The sequence below is a fragment of the Macaca nemestrina genome, chromosome 4 (assembly GCF_043159975.1).
Source record: "Macaca nemestrina isolate mMacNem1 chromosome 4, mMacNem.hap1, whole genome shotgun sequence".
In the NCBI taxonomy this organism is placed as follows: Eukaryota; Metazoa; Chordata; class Mammalia; order Primates; family Cercopithecidae; genus Macaca; species Macaca nemestrina.
Window position 1 is genome coordinate 17102493 of NC_092128.1, and position 22846 is coordinate 17125338.

The 22846-nt window shown below is 39.5% G+C and overlaps 1 protein-coding gene across 1 annotated transcript; it reads left to right on the top strand.

Moving 5' to 3' along the window:
- The first annotated feature begins 2910 nt into the window (after positions 1-2910).
- Positions 2911-22777, top strand: LOC105471257 (C-type lectin domain containing 5A). The gene is made up of 7 exons (XM_024789537.2): positions 2911-3223; positions 3718-3816; positions 4631-4690; positions 6063-6131; positions 14248-14384; positions 18289-18395; positions 19893-22777. The coding sequence occupies exons 2-7, from the start codon at positions 3738-3740 to the stop codon at positions 20005-20007; spliced, it is 567 nt and encodes a 188-aa protein (XP_024645305.1). The 5' UTR covers positions 2911-3223; positions 3718-3737; the 3' UTR covers positions 20008-22777.
- The last annotated feature ends 69 nt before the right edge of the window (positions 22778-22846 follow it).

The window sequence follows — 22846 nt, forward strand, 5'->3', positions numbered from 1 at the left end:
CTCTGAAGATAAGGGGAAACAACAGGTCTCTTTCAAATTTTCAGGTTTTCTCACTAAACTGCCTGAGATAATTCCTGCAATATACATTTAAGGAAATATACATATATTTACATATATATATACATATATATGCCTACAAATGAGGCTCAAGAGACAGTACTAGTCTTTATTGTCTTGAGATACAAAACAAAATTATGTCTGTAAATATTCATGTTTATATCACTTTGAAACTCCAATTAATGAATCATAGGATGTCCTTTCTTTTTTTGGTTTCCTTTCTGGATACCCCATGGACACCTAATCCAAATGTGGCAGTTACAGTTCCTACTTTGACAAAGTCTGGTCAGTCCACCAAGCTGGTATTGTTGCTGCCACTGTCACCATAGGGTAAGCATTCTGAAAATAGCAGTCCAGCTGTGCGGTGCCATACCCTATCGGCATCAACAGGTGATCCTGGGAGCTGGAGTAAGAAAACTTTATAGATCCTGTTTTTGCTCTTATTAGGATAGAAGAGCTCTTAATGACTATCCATGTCAATACACACACATACACACACACACACACTCACACACACTGTCTTTTTCCCCCACAACACACACACGATATACCCAGAAGCCTTGTTTAGCCATACACCGTGTCCCTTCCAAATTCCCTATAATTGTGGGCACGGTCTTCTTATCTCTTTGGTAATTATAACGTAGAGCTGACTCTGTTGTCTGCTCAGGCAATTATAATATTGCATAATACAGTCCCTAAAGACAGCATTTCCAACGTAATGTCACATGAAGATTGCCAAAGTTAAATTTCAGTTTTACTCTTTAATAAAACTTTTTTTCTTTATTTTTGGGACTCAGCCTAGTGGAAAAAATCTAATTTGACTCACTAAGCAGAGAATTTATTATCCCAGTCTATAACAACTGATCAAAAATTAGTGATCTCATGTTTTTCCCCCCCAGAAAATGTGTGGGTATTTCCTTACAACTGTGTAACTAGAAGTCCCTTTCTTATTATTTTCCCAAAGCAATGGGCATGGGCCCCCAGTGCTATTGACTTCATCTCTAGTAACCCCTCAGTGGCATTTGCCATTGCAGGTATCAGCTTTTTTTTAGCAAGGTTTCTGATAATGTCAAGTTTAAGGAAAGCATTGGAGTCCAAAGCCTTGAATAAGAATTTAGATTTTTCTTTAGATTTTCTAGCAGAGCAGAGGTGTCCCACTATGCATCAGTTAGAGTACTATCCCCTAAACTTCTGTGTGCATCCTTTTATACTATGACATTTTCTCCTCTTTTGATGGTATTTGAAAGATCTCTTATACCTTTTTGTTATAAAAGATTCACTTGCTATCCATGTGTATAGATTTTATTTATTCAGAAAGTCTCTGTTGAAAAGTTTCTAAATAATTACAAGTCTCCTGAATCCCATACTTCCTAACATAGTTGGGATAATTGGCCATATTTATTGTCCAACAAATATGTGGATCCTTCTGGACAGCAATCTAGGATCTAGAAGTAATTATCTTGTGACCAGATAAATCAGGTTCAATGAGATTTTTCAAAAACTCAGAGGATTATCCAAGTAAAACAAAACACAACTTTAATGTTCCAAAGCCCTCCAAATGTACATGTTTTTTGATCCAGCATTTACATTTCTGATAACTTAGCCCAAGAAAATTATTAGGGACATGTAAAAGGATGCATGCACTTAGCTGTTCACTGTGCATTGGGTGTTTTAGAAAATAGTTAGAATACTAAGGGTTTATGTTAAGATGCTGAGTATCACGCTATTGAAATTATAAGCATTACCTTGCTCATTTCTCAGAACAATCCTATGTGGTATTTACTATAATTACTCCAATTTATAGATAAAGAAATGGAAGTTAAAGAGACTCAGTAACTTAATCAAGGATGTTCAGCTAGTGAAGGTCAGATCCAGGAATCAAAACCAGGAATGATTTCTAAAACTTTGTTCTTGTCCATCACACTTTACTAGAAGATTTGTGGTCATGCAATTGTTAAATAAATAATATACTTTTACACCTGAATAAATCATATACTTTTAGCCCTGAATGCTATGCACATATTAAATAATACATTATCAAAATCTGTATTTTGACATCAAAAGATATATATATAACATAGTGTTAGCTTAATCTTGAGCGGATAGATTACAAAACAATTTGCACAATATGTTCCCGTTGTTCTATGTGAACCAGTGATTTTCTATCTATCTGTCCATCCATCCATCTATCTATCTATCTATCTATCTATCTATCTATCTATCTATCTATCCATCTCTCTTTCTAGCTGCCTACTCATTTTGAAAGGATACACCCTGAGGTGCTAGCAATGACTATAACTAAATGTACAAGGTTATAAATGTTTTTTGTTTTCTCAATTTTCCTTTTTAATATTTTCCAGCCACTTTTTTTTTTTTTTTTTTTTTTTTTGTCATGAGTACATGTAGCTTTCATAGCAGGGAAAATAAAAGCAAATTTTCAAATTTAATATGCAATTTAAAACTCCTTGATAATAGGACTCGAGTATTGTTCACCCCAGCCCACTGCTGTATCCAGCAGAGTGCCATGCTCAAGAAACACTTCTGGAAGGTGAGCAGGTGGTGCCAGAGAGGAGTCCACGATAAAGGGGACTGAGCAGAGCTCCAGCAAATGGAGCAAATGGAACAGCAAGGACCTACTCATTAAGATTAGTGTCTTCAACTAGATTTCTTTTCTTAACATTTTTAACTTGACATGATTTCAGACTTGCAGAAATGTTGTAAGGAAAGTACAAATAACTTCCAGCTACCTTTTATCTAGATTCAACGTTTGTTAAAACTTTACTACATTTCTCTCCCCACTGTATTTCAAGGAGATTTAGACACAGAGGAAGGGTGAGTCTGTGTTGACGTATTTCGTTCTCCAAATTGTCCTTAAAATGTTCCTCTGTATTAGAACTCCCCTGGCAGGAACTCTGTTCTTGCCACCACTAGGACTACAGACTCTCTTCCCTTCTTTGCCCCGCCTGCTCCCTTTGCCAAGAACACCGAACAGGAAGAAGTATTTCGCGGGGATGCCACCAAGGCAGAGACTGTGAAGAAGGAAGAACGTTGCTTGGGCAGAAGGAGCATATTCTCAGGAGACGGGGACCCTGCCTGCCACACCAAGCATTGGGCCACCAGGAAGACCCCCATCTGCAATCCAGCCTAGACTTCCAGGGAGAAAGAGGTGAGTCTGTCTGTCTGTCCTGGCTGCATGGACTGTTGAGCAATGCCAAGACCTTCAGGGATGCCTGTCCTGTCTGTCTCCTACCCCTGGTATTTGGAAGATTGAGGCTTCTGACAACTGAAGTCAGTATGGTGAAGGCTACAAACTAAGGTCCTTGGGAACAAGGGTCATTGCAAGGATAAGGGTTCTCAAAATACAGGAGAGGGTTTAATTATTAGACAGAATTTAGGAGGCCACAAATAGGGCAAGGCTGAGGCCCAGAGTAGGGAATGAGTGAAGGAGAGGCAGCATGCCAAGTTCCAAGGCTCCAATCAATACTTGTTTCTTTCTGTGTTCTGGGCCCATGCTGGATCACCTCCTGGTACCTATCAATGTCATGCCTGTCTTCCGAGTCTGCCTCGCTTTGGGTACTCTGAGCGAGAGGCAGGAATATGTCCTGGTGAAAAGCAGCCTTGTTCCCGAATTCTGATGCTGCCGTGCTCTAATCTTCACAGGCCCCTGCAGCTCCTTCACCATGAACTGGCACTCGATCATCTCTGGGCTTATTGTGGTGGTGCTTAAAGTTGTCGGAATGACTTTCTTTCTACTTTATTGTGAGTATTTGAGCAACCTCTTGCCCTAACCTCCACGTTGTTTGGCTCATTGACTCTTCTCTTAGAAAGCAAGGTTGGGTATACAGGTTTCATACCCAAGTCTTTCCATCTGAGACTAACTGGCCCAATCTGAGGTCAATTGGCAATGCCTTTCTCACTCCCCAGCACACACAGTGGGCCAGGCTCCTTGGTCTACCTTGGAGATATAGAACTTAACAGTCTCTGATGGTTAGAACCCCATGCAAAGCTTTTGCTAATGGAGTATTAGTTGGGTGATCTCAGCTGAAGTACTTGGCAGTGCTTGTTATTGTTGCCAAAATCTAAAATTACAGCTCCAGTTCAACCCAATGATAAGGCCGTGGTGAGAGCTGAATTATAATGTAACAGGATTTAACTGAGAAAGAAATTTCTCTCTGTGTACATATAAATCAATTCATCCAAATGCCTAGTAAAAGAAGCCTCCTAGGAAAGGATTTTACTGCAATCAGAAACTAGAATCTTCTCCAGCCCCAGAAGCCAGTAGGGAAAATAAATGAGGAAGGAAATGTGAGTAGGAGGCAGTAGTTAGCTAAGAGGTGTCTTCCCCATGATGCAATCTGAAGGTGCAATTCCTGTCATGTCAGACAGCAGGAAAGAAATAGGAATAAGTGAATGTAGTCACAAAACCACATTTACGCATCTTCACTGAGTCAGAGAGTTCAGTATTTCCCACTAATAGTCACAGTACCCTAGTAGCCCCTGTGCTGATACGTGTTTGCCATATTCATCATGCAGTCACATTTGGGGCTGAGCCAACAGCTGATTTTCTTTTCAGTTCCACAGATTTTTAACAAAAGTAACGATGGTTTCACCACCACCAGGAGCTATGGAACAGGTAATCTGCATGGTGGTAAATCTTCTCCCCCTCCTCCTGCTATTTCTATGCTGAATTTCTAGAGACCTTCCACACAGGCTCCTTTCCCAAGAAATTCTTTTGTACAATGGTCCATAAAGATCTTCCAATTAATTCCCCTTCTTTTACATATGAGAAAACCAAGAGCAGACTGAGGGAAATTTCTGATCCTCAAGTTTCCTCCTGGATATGGGGATGATTTATATCTAATCATTGTAATAGAATGTGAAAGTGTTTAATAGCCAGGAGCTATGGGAGCTAGAGAGATGAGTGGGGCATGGTTCTCCCGTCCCTGTTAAACCAGCTTCCTCCTGAAGCCTTTCCCAACAACATCCTCTCACTTCCTGTTAAGACACCTATTACGACTGACATCGTTAGGAGAAAGACCACTTCTCATTTATCTTAGTATAAACAGAGGCAACCCAATACAGTGAGCCGTATGGAAAAAATACCCATAAAATACTTATAGAGTCCTTAAGTTATAATCTCAAAGTAGTTTCTGATGAAAACCAGGCTATTACATCTTAGAGTCTATAAACTAAACAAAAAGTGAATGTCAATTTGTTTCATTAAGATAAATGTAAGTAACTAATTTGATGTCAGAGTAAAGTGGTCTTCCACCACAATGGACAAATAACTGGCACCCCGATGAGATGTTTGACCAGCCTCTGAAGTCACTACAGCTGCCTGCTCAGACAGTCACTGTTCCCAGGAAAATGAGGCCCCTATATGGATTTCTAGAAATGAATGGACCCTTCCCTGCTTATAGAAAATCTCCCTAAAGTTCACTTGCTTCCTTGTCTGCTAATATCCCCTTGGTCCTGAAATTTTGTTCCAATTAGCCTCAATCCTTAGAGCTAATACAGTGCTAATGAGAAAAGGGTCCCAGAGCTGCCCAGGGTTATGAATTTTCCTATTGAATCTGGGACATCAGAAATAGAAAGAACAGCAAAGATGCTGTGTGGAGCCTGGGGGAGAAGTACTCCAAACAGTCCTTTGGAGAAAACACTGTCAAAGGTTTATATAAGATAGGAGTGTGAGAGTTTCTCTCTGATACTAAATTCCTCCATTACTTTTCCTTTCTTCTGTTCTTTTTCTCAGGATTTGATGCCTACCGCTACATCAGAAAAAAAGGAGACATGAAATAGGATTTGGGTGTCGAGCATGACAAATAATGGCAGTAGTTACATGGAAGGCTCAAAGAAAGAAATTGTCTGAAACGTTCTAGCTCAGAGTAGCCAAGAGCTTCTGGTCATCTCCATGATTCAGATAGTCACACAGCCCATACTCTGATGTTTCTGTTTCTGTGTTGTATTTGTCATACCATAACCTTCAGGTTTTCTTTTCACTTAAGTCTCACAGATTTTTGGGAGCAGTTCCCCAAGTCCTAATGGCTTCATTCCCACAAGGAGCTATGGAACAGGTAAAGTGCAAGGTTCCAACCTACTCTCCATCCCCTAGGTTCTCATGCACTGAATTCTTAGAGACTTCTCCCGTTGTCATTATTCTTATGGAATTTTTTTGCTCAAAGGGACCATAAAGACCTTCCAGTTCATTCTCTTTACATACATTATTTAGGCTTTTTAAAAATTTTTCTGAGTACATGGTAGGTATATATATTTATAGGTTACATGATATATATTGATAAAGGCATGCAATATGTAACAATTATATCAGGGTAAATGGAGTATCCATCACCTCAAGCATTTATCTTTTGTATTACAAACAATCCAATTATACTCTTAGTTATGTTTAAATCTGCAATTAAACTATGTTTGACTATAGTCACCCTGTTGTGCCAGCAAATACTACGTCTTATTTAGTCTTTCTATTTTTTAGTACCCATTAACAAGCCCCACTTCTCCCCCATACCTCCCCCCACAACTACCCTTTCCAGCCTCTGGTAACCATCCTTCCATGCTCTGTCTCCATGAGTTCAATTGTTTCAAATTTCAGCTCCTGCAAATAAGTGAAAACATGTGAAGTTTGTCTTTCTCTGCCTGGCTTATTTCATGTAACATAATGACCTCCAGTTCCATTCATGTTGTTGCAAATAACAGGATCTGATTTTTTTATGGACAAATAATACTCCATTGTGTATAAATACCACATTTCTTTATCCATCCATCTGTTGATGGACACATAGGTTGGCTATTGTGAATAGTGTTGCGATAAAAACAGGAGTGCAGATGTCTCTTCAATATACTGATTTCCTTTCTTTTGGGCCTATACTTAGGAGTGGAATTGCTGGGCCATATGGTAGCTCTATTTACAGTTTTTTGAGGAATTCCAAACTCTTCTCCATAGTTGGACTAGTTTACATTCCCACCAACAGTGTATGAGGGCTCCCTTTTCTCCAAATCCTTTCCAGTATTGGTATTGCCAGCCTTTTGGATAAAAGCCATTTTAACTGGGTTGAGATGATATCTCATGGTAGTTTTGATTTGAAATTCTATAATGAGGAATGGTGTTGAGCACCTTTTTATATTTCTATTTACCATTTGTACTATTTCTTTAGAGAAATGTCTATTCAAATCTTTTGCCCATTTTTTAACTAGATTATTAGATTTTTTTTTTCCTATACAGTTGTTTGGGCTCCTTACATATTCTGCTTATTAATCCCTTGTCAAATGGGTAGTTTTCAAACATTTTCTTCCATTCTGTGGGTTGTCTCTTCACTTCGTTGATTGTTTCCTTTGCTGGGCAGAAGCTTTTTTAACTTACTATGATCTCATTTATCTATATTTCCTTTGGTTGCCTGTGCTTGTGGGATATTACTCAAGAAATCTTTGCTCACTTCAATGTCCTACAGAGTTTCCAGAAGGTTTTCTTTTATTTTGATAGCTTGAGATTTTAGATTTCAATCTTTAATCCATTTTGATGTAGTTTTTGTATATGTCAAGAGATAAGGGTCTCATTTTATTCTTCTGTGTATGAATATCCAGTTTTCCCAGCACCATTTATTGAAGACACTGTCCCTTCCTCAATGCATGTTCTTGGTACCATTGTCAACAATGAGTTTACTGTGGATGTATAGAATTATTTATGAGTTCTCTCTTCTGTTCTGGTGTATATGTCTGTTGTTATGCCAGTACCATAGCATTTTGGTAACTGAAGCTCTGCAGTGTAATTTGAAATCAGGTAATGTGATTCCTCCAGTTTGGTTATTTTTTTGCTTAGGATAGCTTTGGATAGTCTGGGCCTTCTGTGGTTCCATGTACATTTTAGGATAATTTTTTCTATTTATGTGAATAATGTCATTGGATTATTGACAAAGATTGCAATAAATCTGTAGATTGCTTTGAGTAGAATGGACATTTTAACAATATTGATTCTTCCAATCCACAAACATGGAATATTTTTCCTTTTTTTTTTTTTTTTTTGGTGTCCTTGTCAATTTCTTTCGTCCATGTTTTATAGTTTTCATTGTATAGAACTTTCACTTCTTTGGTTAAATTAATTCCTAGGTATTTTATTTTATTTGTAGCTATTATAAATGGGGTTAGTCTCTCAATTTCTTTTCAGAGTGTTCACTGTTGGCATGTAGAAATGCTACTGATTTTTGTCTGTTGATTTTGTATCCTGGAGATTTACTGAATTTGTTTATCAGTTCTAATAGTTTTTTGGTGGAATCTTTAGGTTTTTACAAATATAAGGTCATATCATCTGCAAACAAGGATAATTTGTCTTCATCCTTTCCAATTTGGATGTCCTTTATCTCTTTCTCTTGTCTGACTGCTTTAGCTAAGCCTTCCAGTACTATGTAGAAAAAGAATGATGAAAGGGTGTGCAGCCTTGCCATGTTCCAGATCTTACAGGAAAGGCTTTCATTTTTTCCCCATTCAATATATGCTGGCTGTAGGTCTGTCATATATGGCTTTTATTTTGTTGAGGGATGTTCCTTCAATACCCTGCTTTTTGAGAGTTTTTCTCATGAAGGGATGTTGACTTTTATCAAATAATTTCTCAGCATCAATTGAAATGGTCGTATGGTTTTTGTCCTTCATTCTGTTGGTATAATGTATTACACTGATTAATTTGCATATCTTGAACCATCCTTGCATTCCTGGGATAAATCTCACTTGGTCATGATGAATGATCTTTTTAATATGTTGTTGAATTCAGCTTGCTAGTATTTTGTTGAGGTGTTTTGCATCAATATTGATTGGTATATTTGCCTGTAGTTTCATTTTTTGATGTGTCTTAGTCTGTTTTTGGTATCAGGGTAATGTAGGCTTCATAGAATAAATTTGGAAGTATTCCCTCTTTCTCTATTTTTCAGAACAGTTTGAGTAGGATTGGTATTATCTCTTCTTTAAATACTTGGCATAATTCAGCAGTGAAGCCATTGGATCCTGGGCTTTTCTTTACTGGGAGAGTTTTCATCATGGCTTTCATCTCATCACTTGTTATTGATCTGTTCAGGTTTTGGATTTCTTTGTGGTTTAATCTTGATAGGTTGTACGTGTCTAGGAATTTGCCCATTTCTTCTAGACTTTACAATTTATTGGCATATAGTTGCTCACAGTAGTCACTAATGATCCTTTGAATTTCTGTGCCATCCATTGTAATGTCTCTAATGTCTCCTTTTTCATCTCTGATTTTATTAATTTGGGTCATCTCTCTTTATTTATTTATTTTTTTGGTCTGGCTAAAGGATTATTGATTTTATTTATCTTTTCAAAAAGCCAAATTTCTTTGCATTGATGTTTTGTATTGTTTTCTTCATTTCATTTCTGCTATGATTTTTTTGTTGTTGTTGTTCTACCAATTTTGGGTTTAATTTGTGCTTGCTTTTTTAGTTCTTTAAGATTTGTCATCAGATGTTTTGTTTGAAGTTTTTCTTTTTTCTTTTTCTCCTTTTTCTTCTTTTTTTTTTTTTTTTTTTTTTTTTTTTTTTTTGATGTAGGCACTTATAGGTATAAATTTCCATCTTAATATCCTATAGGTTTCCGTATGCTGTGTTTTCATTATCATTTGTTTCAAGAAATTTTTCAATTCCCTTCTTAATTTCTTTATTGACTTATTGGTCATTCAGGAGCATATTGTTTAATTTCCATGTATTTGTACAGTTTCCAAACTTCCTCTTGTTATTGACTTCTATTTAATTCCATTGTGGTCAGAGAAGACGCTTAACATCATTTCAATTTTTTGAATGTTTTAAGGCTTGTTTTGTTACCTAACATATGGTCTATCCTTGAGAATGATCCATGGGCTGAAGAAAAGAATGTGTATTCTGTAGCTGATGTATAGAATGTTCTATAAATATCTATTATGTTCATTTGGTCTACAGTATAGATTAAGTCCAATGTTACTTTATTGATTTTCCATCTGAAAGATCAGTCCAATGCTGAACGCAGAGTGTTAAACTCTCCAGCTGTTATTGTATTGGAGGCTATCTATTTCTTTAGCTCTAATAATATTTGCCTTACATATCTGGGTGTGCCAGTATTGGGTGCATATGTATTTACAATTGTTATATCCTCTTGCTGAATTGACCCCTTTTTCATTATATAGTGACCTTCTTTGTCTCTTCTTACAGTTTTTGTCTCAAGATCTATTTTGTCTGATATAAGTATAGCTACTGTTGCTCCTTTTTGGTTTCCATTGGGATGAAATGTCTCTTTTTATCCCTTCATTTTCAGTCTGTATGTATCTTTATAGGTGGAGTGGAGTGTGTTTCTTGTGGAAAACAGATCATTAGGTCTTGTTTTTTCATCCATTCAGCCACTCTACATACTTTGATTGGAAAGTTTAATCCATTTACATTCAATATTATTATTAATAAGTAAGCACTTACTTCTGCCATTTTGTTATTTGTTTTCTGGTTGTTTTTTGGTCTTCTTCTCCTTCTTTCTTTCCTTCCTGTCTTCCTTTTAGTGAAGGTGATTTTCTCTGGTGGTATGATTTAATTTCCTGCTTTTTGTTTTTCATATATCTACTGTATTTTTTTTATTCAAGGTTACTATGAGGCTTGCAAATACTATCTTATAACCCATTATTGTAAGGTGATAACAACTTAACTCTGCATAAACAAACAAGTAAGCAAAAAAAGAAAACTAATACTCTACATTTTAACTTTGTCTCTCACTTTTTAACTTTTTGTTTCCATTTATAACTTTGTTTTTACTGTCTATGTCTTGAAAAGTTGTTGCAGTTATCATTTTTATTGGTTCATCTTTTAGTCTTTCTACTTAAGAGTACTTTACATACCACAGTTACACTGTTATGATTATTGTGTTTTTCCATGTACCTACTATAATCAGTGAATTTCATATATTCAGATGATTTCTTATTGCTCATTAATGTCCTTTACTTTCAGATTGAAGAGCTATTTTTAGCATTTCTTATGGGACTGGTGTGCAGTTAATTAAATCCCTCAGCTTTTATTTGTCTGGGAAAGTCTTTATTTCTCCTTCATGTTTGAAGGATATTTTCATCAGATATGCTATTCTAGGGTAAAGGGTTTTTTCCTTCAGCAACTTAAATATGCCATGCATATTAAATCTCCTGGCCTGTAAGATTTCCACTTGGGGGACATCCCAAGCCCAGTAACAATGTGGGTCTGCTACCAGACATATTGGAGCTCCATTGTACATTATTTGTTTCTTTTCTCTTGCTGGTTTTAGGATCCTTTCATTATCCTTGACCTGTAAGATTTCCACTTGGGGGACATCCCAAGCCCAGTAACAATGTGGGTCTGCTACCAGACATATTGGAGCTCCATTGTACATTATTTGTTTCTTTTCTCTTGCTGGTTTTAGGATCCTTTCATTATCCTTGACCTTTGGGAGTCTGATTATTAGGTGCCTTAAGGTAGGCTTCTTTGGGTTAAATCTACTTGGTGTTCTATAACCTTCTTGTACTTGGATATTGATATCCTTCTCTAGGTTTGGGAAGTTCTCTGTTATTATCCCTTCGCATAAACTTTCTACCCCTATCTATTTCTCTACTTCCTCTTTAAGGCCAGTAACTCTTACATTTGCCCTTTTGAGGCAATTTTTTAGACCTTACGAATGTGTTTCATTGTTTCTTATTCTTTTTTCTTTTGTCTCCTTTGACTTCTGTGACCCCTCTGGTTCTGTTATTACAATATTCTGATGTATTCCTCAGTATGTGAATTTCATTTTTTAACTCCAGAATTTCTGCTTGATCCTTTTTAATTATTTCAATCTCTTAGTTTATCTGATAGAATTCTGAATTTCTTCTCTGTGTTATCTTGAATTTATTTGAGTTTCCTCAACACAGCTATTTTGGATTCTCTGTCTAACAGGTCACATATTTCTGTTTCTCCAGGATTGGTCCCTGGTGTCTTATTTACCTCAATTGGTGAGGTCATGTTTTCCTGAATGGTCTTGATACTTGTCGATGTTCATCAGTGTCTGGGCATAGAAGAGAGGTATTTATTGTAGCTTTCATGATCTGGGTTTGTTTACATCCATCCTTTTTGGGAAGGCTTTCCAGGTATTCAAAAGGACTTGGGTGTTGTGACCTAAGCTCTATCTGCATGGGGGACATCCCAAGCCCAGTAACTCTGTGGGTCTTATAGACTAGTACAGGTACCCACCTGGTTGGTCTTGGATAAGATCTGAAAGATTTATCTGGATTACCAGACAGAGACTCTTGTTCTTTTTCCTTACTTTTTCCCAAACAGAATCTCTTTCTCTGTGCTGAGCTGCCCAGAGCTGGGAGTGGGGTGACACAAGCATCCCTGTGACCACCAGCACTGGGACTGCATTGGGTCAGACCTGAAGCCAGCACAGCACTGAGTCTCACTCAAGGCCCACTACAACCACTACCTGGCTACTGTTTATGTTTTGTCAAGATCTTACGGCTCTATAATCAGCATATGGTGAAGCTAGCCAAGCCTGTGACCTTCCCTTCAGGGCAGTGAGTTCCACCAGGCCTTAAATACGTCCAGAGATGCTGTCTTAGAACCAGGGACTGGAGTCAAACACCTTATAAATCTACCTGGTGTTCTATCCCCCTGTAGCTGAGCCAAAACTCCAATCATGAGACATAGTTCTTTCCACTCTTCCCTCCCCTTTCCGCAGGCAGTGGAGCTTCACCCTATGACCACTACCATCACAGGCCCACAGGGTCACTGCCAGACTACCACTGATTTTTGTTTAAGGTACAAGGGCTCTTTGGTCAGCTTGTCACAAATGCTGCCAGGCCTAGAACCCACCCTTTATGTCTGTGGGCTTCTATCTGGTCCAGGGCAGGTCCAGAAATGCTATTCAAGAGTCAAGGCCTGGAATCTTGGACCCCAAAAGCTGACCTTTACTTCTCTGTGGCCAGGCTGTTACATAAGGTGCAAGACAAAGCCCCCTTTACTTTTCTCTCTTCTTTTCTCAAGCAGAAGAATGTGCTGGGTTTCATTTGAAGCCCGAGACATCTCAGTCTCACCCAAGGCCCATAACATACTACCTGGGGATTGCTGCTTGTTATTCAGGGGCCAAGAATTCTTTCATCAGCAGGTGAGGGGTCCTTTCAGAACTGTGTACTTATCTTCAAGACAGAGGATTCACTTTTGTCCCAGGGTATGTCTAGGTGTGCCTACAAATGTCTTTCAGGAACTAGAGTTTGGAATGGGGACCTCACAACTCTGACTAGTGCCCTATTCTACTGTGGCTTGTATCCAAGATGCAAGACAAAGTGCTCTTTACTCTTCCCTCTCCTCTTCTCAAGCAGAAAGCAAGGGTCTCTTCTGGAGCTGCAAGTTGTGCTCCCTGGGGTTGAGAGAGCAATGGCACAAGCATTCCCTTGGTCACCCTGGCTGGTATCTCAGTAGGTGCCCTTTAATTCCACTGGCTCAAAGCCCAGCTCAGCACAAGGACTTGCCTCGGAGTTGCAGTCCTTGTGGCCTAGACTACCTTTCAAGTTTATTTAGGGCCCCAAAGCCATTCAGCTCACAGTGGGCAAGGCTTGCCAGAACTCAAGTTTCAACCACTGGGTGGGTTATTCCCCTCTGGCTAGCATTCATCTAAATGCTTCCTCCATGGGTGGGCATCAGCTGAGTTTGGTCCATTTTGCCCTCCACTGTGAGAGGGCAGCACTGAGTCCAATGTAAAGTCTCACGATCCCTGCACACTCCCTCTCCCATGCACACAGACTTTACCATGCCATGCTGTCACTGCAGCAGGGATAGGGCAGGGGTGGTGTCAGCAATTCAAGACTGTCTTTCCTACCCTCTGCAGTGCCTCTTTCAGCTACCCAGGAACTGCGTGTTCATCTGATTTTTTGTTCTCATGTATGTATATGTGCTTTTTTATGTGTAGATAGTTGTCAGACTTGGTGTTCCTGTAGGGGGATGACTAATGGAAACTTCTATTCAACCATTGTGATCTTCTCCTTATTCTCCTTAGATTATTGTCAGGGAACCAGACTAGACTGGGTGGAATTTCTTCCTGGATGGGGAATAATTTTTACCAATATAATCATTAAAACAAAAATATGTATCGCTGTTTTATGACTTAATTCCAGGATTTATACCCCAAACCAGTAAACTCATACTCTCCTTTCTTGGACCTCTTCAGTCTGCCCCAAAGACTGGGAATTTTATCAAGAAAGATGTTTTCTCTTACCTACTTCTGAATCATCTTGGAATGAAAGCAGGGACTTTTGCAAAAGAAAAGGATCCACATTGGCAATTGTCAACACGCCAGAGAAACTGGTGAGGACACTGGAATGGTACAGTAAAGCCACACACTCTACACAGCCTCAGTGGGTGGGATGGGGTGGAAATTTCGGGAAGCGGGGATGGGATTGAGTGAGGAATGGACAGGTGGCTGGCTGAAAAACTGAAGCTATTTGTTCTGGACTGGGGGTTAGGAGACTCTTCTTAGTAGCAGTGAAGCAGCATGTTTTTCAGTTTCATTTAACCACAGAAATTCACACCTTGTGGTTTTAATGAGCTGATATCCTGGGGCTGGGCCAAGATATTTAAAGTGAAGCAAATGACCAAATGAGATGATGTGTGTAAAAGTAGTTTAACAACTAAAAGAATACCTCATAGATGTGATGTCAATGCATCATCCCAGTCTGCATAGTAAATAAGGAAGACGTGAATTGACAAAATTAGCAATGTGAAAAACTAAGAATCAGGTCATAGAACTGAATTTGCAGTAGATGATCATGATAATAATCATGAAGATGTATTACTATCCACATTTTATAACTGGCAACTAGGAGACAGAAAAGTAATTTGCCCAAGGTCAAATAACAAAACACAGAATTGAATTCAGATCTCTCTGACTCCGAAATCCATACTCTAATCTGTGCTACATACACTATACTCTTGTTTCTCTCACTTCTATCCCTTTATTCCTCCTCTAAAAAGTCCTCCTGTGATTTAGAAGAACTTGTAAGATGATCTCCTTTCTGAATCTTGGTAATAGATGACCAAGGGATCTGGATGCTACAAACCCTCTAGGGCTAAGTACCCAGGTAGCAAGGGAAAATGTCCTAAGGTGGAAAAACAGGAGCAAGACAGGGGAATGAAAAGAGGAAAGGAGGGAAGGCAAAGGGAAGAAGCAAGTGTGACAAGTCTGCTACACCCATTAAGTTTTGTGGATCCCAATTTGCATCCTTGGTGATGAAAAAGGTCATCATGGCCAGCCTGGCCAACATGGTGAAACCATGTCTCTACTAAAAATTAGCCAGGTGAGGTGGTGCACACCTGAAATCCCAGCTACTTAAGTGGCTGAGACAGAGGAATTGCTTGAACCCAGGAGGCAGAGGCTGCAGTGAGCCATGATTGTGCCACTACACTCCAGCCTGGGCAACAGAGCAAGGCTCTGCCTCGGAAAAAAAAAAAAAGGAAAAGAAAAAGACAAAGGTCATCATGCCAATGGTTTGCTGGTGACTCTCAAGTCTGTATCTCCAGCTCATCTCCTCCAAACAGGTATATCAAATTCCACTTTGATGTTTCAAGAGTCCCACAAACTCACTATGTTCAAAACTGAGTCAATTATATTTGACCCCACCACTACTCCTTTTACATTTCAAATACTGGTGAGTATTCATGTCACCCAAGATTGAAGGCTAAGAGTTTTCTGGGACTTTACCTTGTCTTTTCCTCCTCAATTATTTGCTAACCAAGTCCTTTTCTCTCTATGCCCATAACAAATAGTTCAGTTCTTACCTGGATTTCTTCAGAATTCTTCTAATCCATCTCCTTGCCTCCTGTTTTGCACTCTTTCTAGCTATCCTCCTCAGAACTGACATCATAATACCTCCAAGGCTCTAAACTGTGCCATTTTCCAAATTAAAATGGGTTAAACCCCAGTTCTCCTAGCATGGCATATGTTAGGTTCATGACCACGCCAAATGTCACACTCATGGTCAGGTTCCAGCCCATGCTGAGGTCCTAGGGGAGAGAGTGGGTGGCAGATAGCTGAAGGAACACTCAGGGGGCCATAAGCAGGTGAAATGTAGTTTTATTCAGCAACTCTTTCATCAGCAGCTTTCTCACACTGTCTGTCTGGCTGCTTGATCCAGCCACTCCCATACACAGCTGCGCAGCCAGCTCTCCCTTGTGTTCAGGGTCAGCAGCTTAACTCTTTCTCCCTCTGGATATGAGTGCATGCTGAGCTATGTCCTGGCTCCCCTCTGTCCAACTGCAAGATGGACAGCCTTGGTTCGCTCTCTCTTTCTCTGGGCACCAGCGCCTGTACCATGTCAAGACACACTGAGCCAAGCCAAGCTGCGTGCACAACATCGGCAGGTCAATTATACCTTTTTCAAACAACAGTGGCTCTGAGCTAAGCATCAGCTTACACAAACAGGTTATATAGCAAGTGTATATATATATGCATGCCTGCTCCCTAAACTCACTGAGTCACTTTGGCCCGGATGTCTGCCTCATTCTACTCCTTGACCAAAGCACATCCATGTACCTTACATCGTATCAGGCCTTGCACAGTGCCGCCTCTGCCTTCTCTCCAGCCTTGTCTCTCAAACCACCTCCCTGCCACCTCTGCACTAACTACGCTGAGCATCTTGCAGTTCCTCAAATGCTCCAGGCTGCTTCCCCACCTGCCTATAATCCATGCTGTCTTCCAGAAGTCCATACTCTCCCCGACAGTTTGTCTGACAAACTTAGCTATCTCCTAAAATTCATCTCAGGTATCACCTCATCTATCATTCTAGAAAAACTTCAGATCTATGTAGAATGATCGCTTCCTCCTTTCTGCGTCTTCCAGATCTAGTATATAATTCCCTAGTACAACACCTGAGATACTTCATTATGCTAGTTAAGCTGGTTGTCTTCCCTCATTAAACCTGTGGTTCTTCAAACAGACTCTCACTCTGGAATCAGTGGTTCAAAGACCACTGACTTTTTTTAAATGGTGATAAAATCTATGTACCTCTTCCCAGAAACATTACATAAGCAAAATATTTTTCATAATATTCCAGTGGTTCCATAGTTTTCCTGGGAAACCATCCATGGCTTCCAGCGCGAGAGTTCAGCATTAAGGATTCTGGTTTTAGACTATGGGTCAGAACACTTTTTTTAAAAAGGGTCAGATAATACACATTTTAAGCTTTTCAGGGCATTGGTCTCTGCTGTTGTAACTTGAAAGCAGCCATAGATAATATGTAAACAGTGGGCATGGGTGCATTCCAATAAAACATTTACCAAAACAGGATGAAGTCTGGATTTGGCCCACTGGCTGTAGTTTGCCAACCCTCTTGATTATAATTTCTTTGAGGAGAAATATATTTGCTTCCATATCCTCATCCTAATACAACGCATGGCACATAATAGACACTCAAAAGATGTTTGGTAAATGAGAACATTCAGTAATTAATTAAAAAGTAATGAAATAAGATATTTCAGAAAAGGAGAACATTGAAAAGGGAGAAACTAAGGAAACAGACATGGGGATGGAAAGAATAAGACTTGGATACCCACTGATTATGGGATGTATAGAAAACACTTCTGGCTGAAATGATTTGTAACTTATCAAATAAATACAGAACAAAGATGTCTAGGACTAGTGTCAAATTAGCAAATATTCAACAAGCACTTGCTTATTTCTTCTTGGATTACACTTCTAAAAGCAATATACTTCTAAATCTCACTGTTTTCCTTTCCTAAGTACTCAATAAATAGAAACACATTGTATTAACACTTGATTCAGCTTTACTTAGCATTCAAAATTTCTGGTAACAAAAACAATCCTATGGATAGAAGCATGACATATTTTTTTAAATGACCCTATTTTTGATTGCATAGTACCCCTTCCCCTTTATTATCACAGTGTGGTCCCTGGACAGAAACATCAGTATCACTTGGGCATTTTGTAGAAAAGTAAATTATTGGTTCCCTTCACTAGACCTACTTAACCAGGAGCCCAGCAATCTGTTTTAACAAGACTTCAGGCTTTCCAGATTCCCTGTGAAGCCTGACAACGACTTCTTTAGGCTTAGTGATGAGTCCCAGCTGTAGCTGGTCTCAGCGTTCCCTACCAGCCTTCCTTATTCCCAGGATCAGATACAATCATGGGCACATTGGCTCAAGAGAGGTGTCATTAAAAGAGTCACTGTTGAAATTTTTTTTTTTTAATTTCTAGAAGTTTCTTCAGGACATAGCTGATACAGAGAAGTATTTTATTGGCTTAATTTACAATCGTGAAGAGAAAAGGTGGCGTTGGATCAACAACTCTGTGTTCAATGGCAAGTACGTGAACATCCCACAGTTTCCTGGGGATCTTGGTTTGCTTCAAAAGACCAAACCTGAGATTGGTGGGTTCACTCTGGAATAGCTCAAACGCTGACACTTGACTCTGTTCTGCTCTTCTCCTTTCTTCCAACCCATCCATTCCCTGAGACACATTTTAATAAACTTTTTCTTATGAAAGAGATCAAACTTTCATAAGGAGAGAGAAGAGTATTCATATAGCAAATTATTTTATTCAAATCAGGATCCAAACAAATCCACATACATAGCACTCATTTGATGTATCGTGTAGCTCTCTTTAGATGCTAGTTTGTATAGCACTGAGCATTTCTGACTGATCAAAAAAGCTTAGTTTCTTGACTTCAAACAGACTAGATATGAGTCTAGACTGGATGCTAGCTATCTCAAGGAGACACGGTCAGTTTTATGGAGGCAACCCAGTTGGTATAGAGATGAGATCTATTTTTATAACACCTAGCATTTCTGACTGATCAAAGGGCTTCATCTTTTAACCCACAGATCACATTTTATTACAAAGTACCTACAAGTTTCCCCAGATGTGCCTTCTTTATCTAAATAAAAGTTATTATAAGCAACGTGTCTATGCCTCAAAGCTATGAACTTCTGACCCCCAAGAGCTATCTCCTGTGAATTGTTCCATGGAGATTAGGATTGGTGAGAACACCAATAATTTTCCCAGTGTTTGTACGAAAGTAGTGATTCAAACAGAGGTCAAGTCAGTCCCCCAGCCTGTAACTGGGCTTCCCTACAGGGAGGAGGAAATTGATATTTATTCAGTGTCTGCTAATGCCAGCACTATGCTAAACACTTTGCATATGTTGTTTCCTGAAATATTCCCCATGATGCTACATGAAAAGCTTTTATCACTCCCCATTTCACAGACAGTTGAACTGAGGACAAGAAAAACTTAGAAATGTGTTAAATATCATACAGCTAGTCCAAAACACATGACATTTCTCTGAAACCAGAGTCTTTTCAGTCAGACTGAAACAGACTGAATGACAGAAAAAGAGGTGGGAGAGCCAACACATACCTCCACCAAGTTTTTCTGAAGCCACTATGGTCTGGAAAGGGATGCACAACCTCTCTCCTTTTCCTTCCTGTCCTCCTGCTGTGAACACATGTACTGTCCTAAACAGTACTTTTGGAAGAAGAGACAGTCCATGAGATGCTTCTAACCGAACGCCACAGTGAGTGAGTTAGTCTAAGACTGTGAATCCGTACAAGCTCGCAGAAGAGCTGACAGGAAAGGGTCGGTTTACAGCTGCATTTGTGGAGCTGGATTAGGAGAGGGATCTGAGCTAAAAAGGAGGCTTCCCAAATGGAGGCCTGTGTGGGCCCGGTAGTCTGCTGCCCCTCCAGGCAAAATTCCTGCAAGACTCTCACTCTGGAATCAGAAGAGCCTGGGCTAAAATGATGGGCCATTACCATGCTTTGTTTTTTTGTTTGTTTGTTTTGTTTTGTCTTCTCATTTAGTGTTACCAATCAGAATCAGAATTTCAACTGCGCGACCATTGGCCTAACAAAGACATTTGATGCTGCATCATGTGACATCCGCTACCGCAGGATCTGTGAGAAGAATGCCAAATGATCACAGTTCCCTGTGACAAGAACCATACTTGCAACTCTTTTTGAATCCACACAGGTCATCTGGCCAGTGATCCTTTTACTTACCTATCTGTCTACCAGCAGCGGTCCTTGCCCATTTGAGAAACTGAGCTTCTTTCTTCTGCACTGGGGGACTGGATACTAGCCATCTCCAGGAGACAGGATCAGTCTTATGGAAACAACTCAGTTGGTATAGAGATGAGGTCTGCTTCTGTAGTACTGAGCATTTCCGACTGATCAAAAGGGCCTAGTCTGTTGACAGGGTTTGTTTTATTTTAGCCTCAGAGTATCTACCGTACTACCAGGGAGCAACTGTAGAGTGAGCAATTATAAACATTATTTAGGGATTACCATGGTGGAAGAGGGATAAACGTAGCTCCTGTGACCTCATCTCTGTTCTCAAGGGAACCCCATTCACATGCCCATCCTAACTCCACAAGCTGGGGTAGCAGAGGCTCTCCTCAGTCTGAACTAAGGCTGGGCCTTGGGGAGGGCTCCTAGTGCTGAGCTTGGAGCAGCACAGACAGCAGCATTGTTTATGGGAATGGAGAGACGTCTGGGCAGGATAGGAACCTTCTTGGAGACCCCTTTGAAGAAAACCAGACAGCCAAGGGAACAAAACACACTAGGTTTCTGTTCTTCAGCAAAGCCCTGAAGGGACACTTAAGCTAAAAATTCCCTTGTCATATTTCTGAAACTCCATTATAACATATGTAACTCCTTTGTAACCAAAATTTAGGTAAGCAGGCTTCCTTTGCTCTGAAGGTTTTGAGTACCTGACTGTATTTGTTGAGTATATTTTTAAAATTTTGGATAGTCTCTTAGGCAACAATAATCACAATATATTCGTCCCTTAGTTCTAGAGAGAACCTGATATCAGGCACAGCCTACTGACCCAAGGACCCTGGCACTGGTTGGCATCACATTGATCTAGAACAGGTCCAGCTGATGAAGCAATAGAAAAAGAGGAGGGCTGCTCAGGGAAACATTGGCTGGGGGCAAGGAATAAGCACATAGTAGAAAGGGAACATCAGGGTCAAATGGAAATCACCTGAGACAGGAAACAGAGCATTCATTTGGCCACACTGGAAGAAAGGCAAGAAAGAGGAAGAAAAGTCTTGGAGTACCCTGGCTGTTCTCTACATTCACAAGACATCAGCTATTTACCCTGCTTGGTGCATGAGAAAGATAAAAGAGATGCCTTGTGTGTTTTGAGTAAGAATAAGTAAACCATAAGGAAGACCATGTATAAAACTGATGGAAATAATAGTCACCTAAGTACAATGCATACCATTTTGTGTCTAATAACAATGTACCACAGTCATGACTGTACATATCATTATATGCATACCAAACAAGATGTTGTAAATCATATTTTTTATTACAACACTAAGTTCTGTTTCTGCATTCCTAGGTTTCATCATTTTTGGCTCCTTAGCATGGCCACTTACAATTTTTAAAAATGAGATAACACATCAGGTGTCAGAACTTGCTTAAAGAGAATCACCAGAAGTAATTTGTGTTTGAGATGGGGTGGAAATTGGAATTATATTAGCAGCCTGTGGAGATACAAGTTCTCTGACTGTGTTGGGAAAGAATAAGTGCTACCGTTGAGAAGGGAAGTAAGGCTGAGTCTAAGTGGAGAGAAAAATCAACAATTGATTTTTCTCTCTAAGTGGAGAGAAAAATCAATTCTAGCCAAAGGCAAGCCCCAGAACTCAGACAACAGAAAGGAAATCCTAATCCTTCTGTTTTGAGAAGAGAGAACTATAGTTGCTTCACTTCCTGTTTCATGACAGAATAACTGCAAACTTTTAAGATCAGGAAATGTAGACATCTAGTGATTTCTTTAGTAGACAGTTTAAATTTCCCCCAAGATTAGGAGACACTTCTGTGCAGGTTCTAAAAGGAGCCCAGTGGCCTGGAGTGGGAGTGGGGAGTAGATAGGGAAAATGTGGGCTTTGGTTTAAGTTTACCATTGGGAGAGTTCCTGGATCCTTGCAAGCTTAGATAAATGTGATCTTTATTAGATAGCAGTGGCATGCTTTAAAAAAAAAAAAGGCAATGAAATTTGAATTTGAGTTTTGACTTTGCTTCTAATATGCTGTGTGAATCAGTACAGTTTTCCTACTCTTTCTTGGTCTTAGTTTCCTTACTGATAAAATGGGGTAGTAATACCTATCTCAAAAAATTATTGCACATATTAAATAACATTCCTCTATGTATCTCAATGGCATTAGACATTAGGAGAAGAATTTTGTAGAGGATTTGAAGTTGAGATCTTCATCCAAGAAGCAGCTTTTCAATTTGCTAGAAGCTTAATGTAGGCAAGCCACTTAATGTTTCAGAACTTGTTAACTCATTTATAATACGGGAATAAAAATTTGCCCAAGTCAGAGAAGGGTGCCTCAAAAATGTTGTGGCCAAGCCACATGGAGATCAAAGGCACACTTTTCATGATTCAAATGTGGGCCCAGCCTAGGTCAGCCAACCCCCATACAACCCTTAGACTCATGAACAAATCCACCTGAGAGCAGCAGAGCCACCCTAGATCAGCAGAAACTCTAAGCATGAAAATAAAAGCTTATCACTGTATACCACTGGAGTTTTCTGGTTATGTCTCATATAGCAAAATCTAACTGATGCAATCTCCACCTGGCCTTCATCCTTCTCCCTTTATTGTCCTTTCATGTATTGTTCATCCAGCAACCAGGATGATCTTGTTAAGACATTAAACAGATTCTGTTACTCTTCTTCAGCCCCCTGTGATGGTTTTCCAATGTGCTTCTGGAAAGAGCAAACATCTTTAAAAGGATCTAAAA